The sequence below is a fragment of the Geospiza fortis genome, unplaced genomic scaffold (genome assembly GCF_000277835.1).
Source record: "Geospiza fortis unplaced genomic scaffold, GeoFor_1.0 scaffold279, whole genome shotgun sequence".
Lineage (NCBI taxonomy): Eukaryota > Metazoa > Chordata > Aves > Passeriformes > Thraupidae > Geospiza > Geospiza fortis.
In genome coordinates, this window is record NW_005054352.1 from 1,168,073 (window position 1) to 1,180,916 (window position 12,844).

At 36.4% G+C, this 12,844-nt stretch overlaps 1 protein-coding gene across 1 annotated transcript in view; it reads left to right on the top strand.

Annotated features, from left to right (window-relative positions):
* Positions 1–12,844, top strand: part of ADGRV1 (adhesion G protein-coupled receptor V1) — a 280,024-nt gene that overhangs the window by 231,245 nt on the left and 35,935 nt on the right. The window contains exon 86 of the mRNA XM_031058954.1: positions 4,471–4,628. Coding sequence (XP_030914814.1) covers positions 4,471–4,628 — 158 coding nt within the window. The remainder of the gene's footprint in view (positions 1–4,470; positions 4,629–12,844) is intronic.

A 12,844-nucleotide genomic window follows, 5' to 3' on the forward strand; every position in this document is an offset into this window, starting at 1 on the left:
CTACTATCCTGCACCTTAGACCAGCATGCAGAGTTAGGGTCACTTTTCATCAGAATATCCCCAGACTAATCCAAGTGATGTACAGTGGCTTGTCTTGCAAGTTCAGCTATCTATTAGGTACATTTGGGGCTTGAAATTAGCCATAGAATTACACAGCAAGTGTTGATTTTTAAATTCCATACAGGGGTATCCCAAACAAACACACATGTTACGTATTATGACATGCATTTTCTCAGTCAGCCAAAACTCAAGGGGATGACCAGGTCTCGCAGCACAATTGATGATTACCTTTGCATGCTGAAACAGGTGCGAATAGGTTTGTTGAGGATGTATCTTCATGTACTTTAAAGGCTTCAAAATAGGGTTCTTTCTCAACCACATCAGCATATAGTTGGAGAAATTTTGTAGATAATGACAGAATTACAGAATATTCTGGCTTGGAAGGGACTCGCATTCCTGTCCCACTGGGTAATTCTATATATCATGAGAAATTAAGTTTTAGCACACAAAGTTCTCATATAAAATATGAAAAGTTCTCATATAAAAAAAAGTTTCTTATGCAAAAAGGTTTTCAGACAAACACATCTTCAAATTGAGCCTATACTCAGTTCTCCAGAGGATAGATTAAAGCTCAGTTGTGATTTAATTTTGACACAAAAAGCTGTGGCTACTGTTGATGGAGTAATAAGTGAAATTAATTCCCTTTCAAATTTAGTTATTTTTTCCTCTCTTTTTTTATTATTATTGTTTTTAAATTTTATTTTCAGCGGGAAAGTTGCTCTCATTACATTCCTTTGCAATTACTACTGCAGGAAATTGCACCCATGAATTGGAAGCATGTGTGGTCCACAGTGTACTATAGTTACCACATTGATTGGAATAGATAGAAGAAGTGAGGTGAGGTTAAAATAATCTCTCAGGACACATGCTAGAAAACCTTACAGTAGATCTGGCATATTAATGTGAGAATACAAGTATTTTCAAAAAGAGTTACAGGTCTTGATAGGTGGTAAAAGGCTTTTCTGAATTTTATCCATCAGCTATTTTTAGTCCATGACTGTCCATCATTCTAATTTAGGAAGGGAGACTCAGTTATTTCCCATGTCATATTCTCTTTTGTTTTGTTAAGATTGTTTAGGTTACTTATTAATTCTTCTGATGTTTCTGAAAAATTATGCCAAGTCATGACAAATAAAGGCCTTCTGGGGCAGAACTTGCAAGGTTAATACATGTTTGCATGATTCCAATATGCATAAATTCTTGAACCAACTCTCATTCTAAATTTGGTAGAATTTTCTAATTCTCTACTGGTAGAAATAAAAGAATACATGCATGAGATAAAAGTAAAAGCTTTTCCCACACCACTGATTTTTTTAGTAAAAAGACAAACACAGCAAAAATCAAAGTAATAAAACATTCAGTGTTTTTTCTTATGTAATCTTACAAATATTTGGTCTCCCAACAAGTTCCTGTCAATTAAAACACAAAAAAATCACAAAAATTGATAAACAAAAAATACAAGCAATTATGGGGGCAGTTAAATGTTCCGTCAGTTTTTGTTATCAGCTTTCTATAAAAAGGTACTTATCTCAAATTCCTGTTGATGGTTTTTCTCATAGGAACAGTGTTTTGAGACATGCAATTGTGTTCTTTAAGTCCTCACACAAAGTTAACAGAGAAATTTATAGCAATCAAAACAAAATTAGACATCAACAAAGTCAGTTATTAAAACAAAGTAGTCAGCACAGAACCAAAGTTGAGCCCTCCAGTCAGATAACAATAGTCAAGAAGGGCAAGACTTATGGCAGCTGGGGACAAAAGCTAAATAGCTGTCTTTCCAATGCTAGAAGAGACCTAAGCTGGGATCAAAAATACTCAAAAGGGTGAGGGGAAAAAAATACATTTTGATAAAAGGAAGTGTTATGAGGAAGTCATGGTATCTCCATAATAAAATGACAACTGAAGAAGCTAAAACTGCTGGTTTTCTGTTGGCTTTTTGTTTTGTTTTGTTTTTTTGTTTTTTTGTCTCTTTTGCAGAAGGCAGTATTTCAGTGGATAGAATTTTTTGATTGGTCGGTTGGTTGTTTAGTTGGTTTTTTTGCTATCACTCAAATTCAAAACAAACAAAACAAAATAATTAAAGAAATCTAGGGCCCTAAAAAAAAAGGGAAAAAAAAAACTTGCTGGAAAGCTAGGAAAGGAAATTACTTCAGAAAATAATGCTCATCTTCAGACAAATAAGATTTATAATTATGTAGTTTTTTAGCTTCTACATCAGTCTTGCAGGGCCTTCTAAAGAGTAGTTGTGTTCTGAAACATCAGCTTAGCTGATATTTTGGGGTATTTTTCTAATATTTCTATCCAGTGCTAGGAATACTCAATACCCAGTAGTTCCATGAGACAGATGTGTCACAGTAATGGAATAATATCTGTGTCCCCAGTATTAAGTACAATAAATAATTGCAGCTGGTCCCTGTAATGTTATCCCATATGATTTCTATAATAGAATATATCTGTCAACATAGGTCATTGCATGACTATATATGAATAAATCTTACAGGATGACGTGGTTGTCATTGCCCTGCACACCATTGCTTCAAGAAAAAAATTCAAAGTAAGCTTTGAAGATTAATATGGCTTTGTGTATTTCTTTACATAACTTTCCAGTATATTTTTTAGAGCAGGTATCAAAGGTTATTTGTAAAAGTGATCCATCACAAAAAAACCCAAAAAACCAGCTTTTTTAAACTGAATATAAAGGAGTGTTCACAATAAAGTTTCAAAAACTCTGGTAGTTTTTTTGGAGTGTATATTATCTTTGAAATACAAAAATTCATCAAGTTGAAAAAACACAGATTTGAGAACTTAAATATGATTGTTTTTGTGCTAAGATTCTTGCCTTCAGTATAATCATTAAATGCAGCATAGGTTGTGGTGATATAATTTCTTTTCTTAGTGCTAATTGTGCCAACTCAAGAATGCATTAGGAGAAAAAAATAACTTTCATACCTAAGAAATAATAAAAATTAGAAAGATTAAATGGATGGGATGTTGTGTTCCATATCAACCATGTTGAGATCAGGTCAAGGGGGATGATCCTGGCCCACTGCTCAGCACTCATGAAGTCACACCTGGACTGCTGGGTTCAGTTCTGGTCTTCTCAGTACAAAAGGGACATGGACAGACTGTACAAGGTCCAGTGAAGGCCTCCAAGATGAGCAAAGGACTGAAGTATCTCTTCTATGAGGAAAGGAACAAACACTTTGAATTACAATGCAGAGTTCCTACTTTCCCCAATACGTACTTGTTCAGTTATGTTATCAGATGATATCTAAGCTTGGTGTCTGACCGAGCCTCTGCATTCTGCAGAGAGCTGTGGAAGGTATCTAGATTGTGCTGGAAATTATTTTTGGGATTCACTGAGTATGCATGACTGCTGTTCTGAAAGATACAACACAGGATGCAATCTTGACTTTATGACAGTATATGAAAGTACACCTAAGCAAACCCAGAAGGTTTATCCACCAGGTATGTCAGTGAAACGTACCTAGGCCTCTCTCAGACATATATCAGCATCAATGCTAAGCTTACTTAGATGAGCTGATCTAAGAAACAGAAAAGCTGTAAGTTACACCCTCTTAATAGGGATGGCAGTGATCACATAATCTCTAGACATACTGACTCCTGCGCCGTCCCTTGGGCTGCTCTGTTGTGCGTCATCTGTAGAGTGGGTCAGTGGCTGTAAAGCCCATACTGGTCTCCAGGGAGAGCAGAGAAAACCCTGATCTCTCACACTCCTGAGAGCTCTCTTTAACTATCATCTCCTTTTTGTTCAAGTCATCATCATATATGCATAATTTGACTCTTTCAGGGATAATTAATATTCCTGACACATCTTTAAAAATAATTATAACTTAAATAAATGAAAAGGGCAAGGAGAGACTGAACAACTGGGGGAAAAGAAAGGGGGAGGGAGTGAGCATTTGGTTTCTGTGAGCAAATAACTTGAGAAAGAAGAGTTATGTTGTCTTTAGGACTTGTTCATTTATTTTAAAAATATCTTTTTCAAAACTTAATTTGTGCTTTCAGGAGCTAAGTATAGAAAATTTTGTAATGTCCTTTTAGAAATTGGTGACTAAGTATGATCACTTTAAATGAATATAGAAGCATGTAGTTTGTTAAAATACAGTATTTTTCATTTCAAGTTTAATTTTTTTCAAAATTGGTTAAGCTCAATATAACATGCATACTGGAAGAGCAAAAGCTATACTTCTTAAGATATAATGATGAGATAAGATCCAACAGAACACAAACAAACCTATCAAGGTTACTCTGGGAACAGAATTAAAGAATTTGTGGTTTGTAAAGCACATCCTTTTTAAAAAATATTTGTTTCTCTATTCTACTTGTGGCCTTTCAAGGTGTCTCTTGTGCTTATCAACAACATGTTTTTCCATTTTTTTCCATCAGGTGTTTCATTCCAAATGCCTATGCTGCTCTCTTCACTGCTGCTCTGGTGCCATTAATGTGCTTGGTGGTGGTTTTTGTGGTATTCATCCATGCCTATCAGGTGACTCCTCAATGGAAGGCATATGATGATATTTTCAGAGGAAGAACAAATGCAGCAGGTATGATTTGTTGGCAAACAAGTTGTACTTTTGAATGGTAGGAACTGTTCTTGCCAGTTCAGAGAACCCCACCTGAAACCATGGTTCGGTAGATACCTACGCACTTACTTTAAGATTACACCTGCTAATGTCCCTTTGATGTCTGTGAAAGTACTTTCATGATCAAAGCTATGCTGATGCTTAACTGTCTGAGGGGGTTTAAAATATGTAAAACCTAGAACAAGAAATTAGTATCACTGGCTTTGTAACTAAGTTTAGTCTACCTAAAAAGAAGACCAGAAATAAAACAGAGCACTGCCCTGCTGTGTCCCCATACTAGATTTTGGCTGGAGGTACTGAACATCCTATCCCAGGGAGGGCTGGGGCTGCTCAGGTGCAATGATTGCCCACTTGCAGAGCATGATCACCTATGGATGCAGGCTGTACCTCCTGCTCAACCCCAGGTGATCGGCACAGCTTTGGTGATTGTGTTTTGCAGCGTATTTTGTGGCTGTGAAGCCAAGCACTGGTGCTCTGTGCCCTGGACTATTTGGAGTTAATGCCCTCTGTTTTGGTATTTCCTATGCTACTTGCAACTAAAACATGCTTGAAGGGAAAAATCTGTCTTGTGCAAAACAGGAAGTTTCAGTCAGCCTCCTCTATCAGAACAATTTCAACTACAATGTTCCCAAAATAAAGCTTATACCAATACTTTAATAATAATAGGACACTCTGTGGGAAGCTTAGACTATTTCTATTCTCTTCACAGTATTTTGTAAAAAGAAAATGAGCTTTAAAACCTAATGCAAATAATCTTTTGATCTTTGGGGTGCAGAGATATATTACTTTCTTGAGAAAATTATAATAAATATTAAGTATTTACAATCTGAACATTGGTGCAAATATTTCTGTCCTTTTTAATGACGCAGTGTTAGCTTGACTAAGATCTGTATGAATTTGGATAAGGTCTGATGATATCCAAGACCTTAGTTGCACTCTTTAATTTCTCTCTGATATATATGCGCAGAGGTGGCTCCTCTTGTCAGTCTCTACCCTATTCTGGTAGTTTCAAGAAAATGCCATAGCCCAGCTATGGTATAGACAGCTAGCCCAGGAAAAATCTCTTAGTGATTGGTGCCAATTCCTTTGGCAGTGGTCTGTGATCTTCCTAGAAGGTGTTTATACTCTTTACTGTGACTTGGTTATCACTGTCAAAGAATATTATTAAATCAAGGTTTTAGTGTAGAATAAACACAAGTAAATAGGTTGGCCAAATCTTAATTTGAGCAATATGCACATTTCTCATTACCCTGTCTGCAGCAGCAAATATGTGACTTTGCCCTCTCATGCTCTTTTTTACTGTTCCAGAATTTCTGTTACTGGTCATGTTGGCTTGCATGGTGATTGATATAGTTTACTTAGCTCAGGGAATTTTCCTCGACAGTAGAGGGCTCAAGAAAGGGCAGTGGGAGAGTCAAGAATTAGTTATCTCTTAGAGCAATCAGCTTTTCCTTCTCAACAGTGAATATTGGAAAGAAAAGTGTGAAAGGTTGAAAAAACTGGGAAAGATGATTTTCAAGGAATGCTAGCTCTGTCTCTGTAGTCATTCAGAAGTAGGCATTGAATTTGCTTAAAAAGAGTCCTCACTTTGTACTGATTCTGTTTGCCAGCCTTTCAGCAAACCTGTTCTGTTGGCTCACTGTCCTCCTATATATAGAAACTACCTTCTCAAAAGTTAGCCTTGACAGGAGCCAAGTCAGAGCATTCATTGGATAAACATCCTTTGGGCTAACTAATATTTAAGTTTGCATCACAGGAAACAGTTGGCCCTCCTGGCTGCCAGGGCACTGGTGACTCATATTCAGCTTGTATTTGACTAAGACCCCCGGTCCCTTTCCATGGCATGCTTTCCAGCGTCTCATTCGTCTGTCTGTCCATCCATCCAGGGTTGCCCCACCCCAGGTGCAGAATCTGGCACTTTCCTTTACTGAATTTCATGTGGTTGGTGATTGCCCATTCCAGTGCCCACTCCTGTGGCTGGCTGAGATCTCTCTGCAGGGCCTCCCTGCCTTCAAAGAGTCAACAGATCCTCCCACATTTGTATCATCTGTGACCTTAGTGTTCCTTCCGGTCCTGTGTCTAAGTCAGTTATGAAGATGTTAAAGAGCACAGGGCTGAGGATGGAGCCCTGTGAAAACCCACTAGAGACAGGTCCTAATATGCAAATACAGAAAACGAATAATAACAAGACAGCAATCCAATATAAATGATTTTGTTTTCTGTTTGCTAACCTTTCCTAATTTCACAGAAAGATTTAAAAATGTAACAGAACAACTTGATTGTTCCCCCCCTGATAATTGTAAATAGATAAGCTTCATTTATTGAATAAATCTTGAACTGACATAATTTTCACTGGCATGCCCTGCTCATAAATATGCAGTACAACTTACCTGAATCAGATACCATAATTGCAAAAGTGCCAGAATTAATATAAAGATTAAAACTTTATGTTGTCAAAATAGAACTTCATGAATAATGCCTTGGATATTTAGTAGCAAAACTTTAACTACCTACTTTCAGCTTCCTTCATATAAATTTCTTTAACATGAAATCATAGAATTGTTTGGTTGGAAGGGACTTTAAAGATCATCTAGTTCCAGTCTCCAAATATATTTAATGTGTTAGCAGTTTGCAATTCCTAGTCACAACAGAACATGCTAAATAGTCTGCCTACACCTACTAAGAGTTATATGCATTCTCAGTATTCAGCACACACACTGTATATAATATTTTTGTCTTCATAATGCTCCAGGAGCTTTTCTTTTTTTGTGATTAGGAGAAAAACAAATCTTTGCCTTCAAACCTTTGCCTTACAAATTCTATTAGGAAAAAATGCGCAAGCATAATTAGAAGCTGAAATAAAGAACTAAGATCTGAATAAGGTAATAACATAAATAACTCTTCTCTCGTGTAATTTAGATTGCTTGCACTATGCGTCACATGTCTAAATTAGCTTTTTTCCTTCAAAGAAGTCTGCAGAAGCAAGATCACATCCATGAGTTGTGATTGCACAGTTGCAATTTTAGCACTCATTTAATATTTTGCAACTGTGCATTTCAATAATTTTATGTGGAAATAAGTAGGCTCATATTTTTCTTTATTCTGTTGATTTGCTACTTTTCTGGGATGTGCCATGTTCCCTGCATAACAGTAATAGCATAAGCTATGATAAAAGGCCCTTTTTTCCCCTTTTATTATAACACAAGGTGTCTTAAAGTTGTATGTGAAAGTTTGCCAAAACCCTGAGATTTAGTGCAAAGGTTAGAGAGGCTAGTCTTTTATGATTTTGAAGCAGTGATGTATTTGTTATACTTAATGGAATATGTGCTTTTCTTTTAGAAAGTATACTTTAATTTGAAAACTTTCCTTGCCACAAGGATCGGCAGATCAAAAAATAGAAATGAACAAAATATTTTGGCGCATTTTTAACTTCCTACTTCTACAAACTATCAATGAACATTTTTTTCCACTTCAATTTCATGGACATGGATCTACTAGCTTTCTTGTCTTCAGTATCTGGTACTGTTAAATTCTGCACATTTAACATTCCCAGTCAGGATTCAGTGGTTTTGTTATGATTCATTGATTACATTTTCTTCGTGGTGTATTTCCTTCTTTGAACTTTATGAGAAGAATCTGTTTTGTTTGTTTTATTTTGTTTTTTATTTTGGCCACAAAATCCTGTTATCAACCCCCCTTTTTTTTTTCTGCAGCTGTCAAAAACAATAGAAAACCAAGCCAGAAGGATTTGGAACACTGTTTTTCAAGCTTATTTAAAAAAACGTTGTTGTGGCATTTTTTTATTTACATTGCTAAGTTTAACTGGTGACTTCTTAAGCAATAGCCTGTAAATATTTTACTAATTTAGGGCTCTCACAAATTGTTGAAATTCTGTGAAGCAACACACTCTCCCCAGTCTTCTGGGTAAAAAATGTTTATAAAGACCTTTCAGGTTTTGCAGTAGACTAAAAACTCTTAAAACCTACTAAAGTTGCATTATCAGTTGCAGTTTAACAGCCTAAGGAGAGGACACAAGGTAAATATTTATATGTAAACTCAGAATACAATTAAAGCTGTATTATTCAATTGCCTCTTTTATTGAATTTCTTATTCATTAAAAAGAATAAAGAAAATGGAAAAAAAAAATATGGACCAACACACCAGTGGTGAGAATATAGGCATTTCAATACATTATGAATGCACTGTTCATGCTTTATTTTCCACAGTTAAATCATATAGATATTTTCTGCAAAGACATATTCTGCAATATACATCAAAGCATTAATATTATTTAATAATTTTCAGTTTTCTTAATTTATATTTAGTTTAACATTTTTCATTGCTCAGACTTGTTCTGTCTAATATCAGGGAAGGAAGGAAGGAAGGAAGGAAGGAAGGAAGGAAGGAAGGAAGGAAGGAAGGAAGGAAGGAAGTAAGGCAGGAGGAAGTGGCGGAAGGAAGTGGCGGAAGGAAGGAAGGAAGGAAGGAAGGAAGGAAGGAAGGAAGGAAGGAAGGAAGGAAGGAAGGAAGGAAGGAAGGAACTTCTGTTTTGATGCATTTGTTTAAGTGAGTTGTTGGTATTTCAGTTAGTAGATGTTCTAAGTGCCTGCCCATTGCTTTTCCTCGCTTTAAAGAAAAAAGCTCCTTTTAACAGGAAGGCATTTTTCAATAATTTTTCACTATGCACCATGAGCAGTCACTGCCTGAAATTGTACAGGAGGTTTTCTATTGCTTCCTCTCTGCCTGGTAAAATAGGTTGTAGTAGACAGCATCAAGCTATTAATTAATAATCAATAGGCACTACACAGGGATGAGACGTTAAGCATGGGAACTGTCACTTCATTAGTGAAGTTACAGTGCCATGTTTGAATCCATCTCAATCTTCAACTTGCCATTGCTCTTCAACTTGCTCATCATTAGGTGAACCGTTGAAAGTATGACAGTGTGTCATGGTGCAAGGCTCCTCCTTGTCTTCTTTTTCATCTTCACAGTTGCTTCCACTCCTTTATTCTTCAGTGTTTCTTGTCCTCCCAGTTTTGGACTACCAAGAGGCCACATGGCTCTTAGTGTTCTCAGATGCAGAGGCTGGCAGACATACCCTTCCCATGGTTTCCAAAAGAGGTGTCTCATGCGTACAAAGGGAGTTTATGGACAGGATACACTTGGTACTGAAAAATAATTTTTCTCTTTTGTTTAGGCAGTTTCATCCCATGTTCTAAAATTTAGTATCTATCATGACTTGTCCAATCCTTTCAGGCACACAAGCCTGACAAGTGTTGCAGTTCTTATTTCTGAAGAAGCGTGCACTGCCTTACTGGAACCAAAGTTCTATGTGGTTGAACTTCTTTGTGGACATCAGTAAGCAGCCTGCTTAGGTTGCAGTATGTTTGGGTGTAGACATAGGAGATAATGAAATTATTTTCCCAAGAGGTCATTACAAACCATGGAATCATAGAATGGCTTGGGTTGGAAGGGCCTTTTAAAGGTCATCTAGTCAAACCTCCCTGCAATGAGCAGGGACATCTCCAGATGCCTTAGAATGCAACAGAGAATGAAACTTTAAACTGTCCCCAGTCTTCCTCTTCTTTATGAAGTTTATTTCAGAAATAAAGAATTGTAAGGGTTTCATTTGTTGCAAACTTTAAAACACTGGTGAAATCATAACTGTTTGGAAATGTTTAATGTTTTGTTTCCTACTGTTTCTTGTTTTTTTTTACTATAAGGAAACCAAACAACAAGCACAAGGCTTACAGTTTTTTCAGCTGGGCAATCTGGCATTTTATTACCTGAATCTTATGATGTTACTGTAGAGTTCCTTATTCTTCTGATAATTCTTCTCAACTTACAAAGTTCAGTATGATTTTGTGAAAGAAAGGTCCCCTGAAGATTACTAAATAGGGAAAAAAGCCCTCTGTCTGGTTAGGGAAGCTCCTGAGTTGTAAATGGGAGAATTGCTGGGAGAAGTATTATATCCATCCAACTTTTTTGCCCTTCTTAAAGACAAGGCCAGACAAACTTTTTGTATTCCCTGCACAGTTCCTTTTAGGTTCTTGATGAGGTGACTAAATTTTTCCATCATCCTCATATTTTTCCTGGTTTATGAGTTTTGTAATCTAATCCAAACTCATGATGAAAATATTGCAGCCTATCTTTCAAATTCTCACAGTCATTGTTTTTGTGTGAATCGCTTACAAAATCTTGTGTTTACTGTAAGGACTCTCCTACTGTAGTAAACTACAATTTTATTACCCTTAATAACTTATTACAATGTACTGCAGCCCTCCGAACAGAAAATTAATTTTACTGATTAACAAGGAAATTATCTTTTCTCAACAATGAAGGAGTGACAAACCGGGGACACTTCCAGTTGTTTGGTAAATTGAATGTATGCAATTTCACCTACTTACATATCAAGCAGGACTGTGGTAAGTTTTCAAGCTCTAACAAGCTGCAACTAGAGCTGCATAAACTGCATTTATCTGTATTGAATTTGTCAATGCTGTCAGTGTTCCTTAAGCTTATAGTAAGGAAAGAGGGACATATTTCAAGGAAAGTCAGGAACAGTCAGGACAATGATATATGCATGTGTATATACATTTATATATATTTAAGGAGGGTGTGGACTACCTGTTGCTTAAATAAAATCTTCCACCACTTGTAGTATTATAAAACAGTGTGATAAGTATACCAAAAATGGCGACCAGCATGATTGGATTATATAATACCCAACGGAACTGCTTGTCAGTGTCTCAGTTACATCACAGTAATGTTGAGCTGACTTCACATCATTAGTCTTATCTACTAAGGTTTATCCAAGTAGCCTAGAGGCAACTGCTTACACCTGGACTTAGAGTAAAAGTCATATCAGGGAAGGTTCATCTGCTCAGAATAACCCTTTGGGGTTTCTTTGGAAGTGGGTTGTTGGTTTTATATTCGTATGAAGAAAACTACAAATAATTATACTATTTTGGTCCATATCAAGACTATTTATTAGCATTCTCTTCCTTTGTACAATTCTGATTTTACGAACCTAAAAGAATTTGTTGCTTTTTTTCTGATATGTTTGCTCTAATGATTAAGCTTTTGTTGGATCAAAATCCAACAAATGGGTATACAGAACTTGAAGATCCAAGGCTTTAAATGATGCCAAAGTTTCAACTCTGTATTAACTCTTTGCAATACTGATAACTAGGCAATTGTTACCAATGAAGAAAAAAAAAAAGAAAAGAACCATAAACTGTACCAATATTCACTGTGTGGCAAAAAGCCAGTATCTTTACAATTTTTCTTGTTAAAATGTTATGTCTGTATGATGTGGGGTATTGCCTACATTCAGAAGGCCCTTACTATTTGTACAATATTTAAAAAATGGCTAAAGGGCTCCCAAACTGTTTCTGGAGCAATGCCTGTAAAAACAGATCCCCACTCTTTGTTGATGCTTCGTAACTAATGTGGAGAGGGGCAATGTCTGGCCAAGCAGTGTGCAGATCTGGCAAACATGGACTTTGAATTCTGCTGCAAACATGGTAGTACAGGGACTGGCTCTTTTCAGTTTCAGGAGAACATGTGGAGGTGAAAACTTACTTTTGTTTTCTTTATTGCAAACTTTGTCCAAGCAGACATCTTCCTGCTAGCATTCCCTAAATTTTTTATGCTGTAAATACAGTGGGGAACATAAAATGGAGAATGTGTGCATCCTTCAGGACACATTCTGCACATATTTTTGAAGATGAATGAAATTAACTGGTTCAAGTCGATCTTATGAGTCTCTTGGGTTGAGAGGAAGTTGTCACTCTAAGTTTTTTGGGGTCTAATGTCTTATGTTTGACTTGAAAAGGAAAACAACAACAAATCAAAGAATAAGCTATTCTTATCATTTCCTACAACCCTGTAAGTGGCCAGAGCTGGGACCGTTTATGTATCCATATGTCATGGTTTGACACTGGCTAGATGCCAGGCAGCCATGAAAAACCATTCACTCATTGTCCTCTGCTATAGTTGAGCAGAGGTGGGGGAGAGAAAAAAACCCAAAAGGCTTATGGTGTGAGATAAGGATTAGGAGGAAACACTATAAGGGCAAAATAGGCTCAAAACTTAAAAGACAAAAAGAAAAAAATATTAAAAGAATTAAAAGAGGAGAATGCAAACTAAATAAATCTTTAGAACACCCTTTCCCT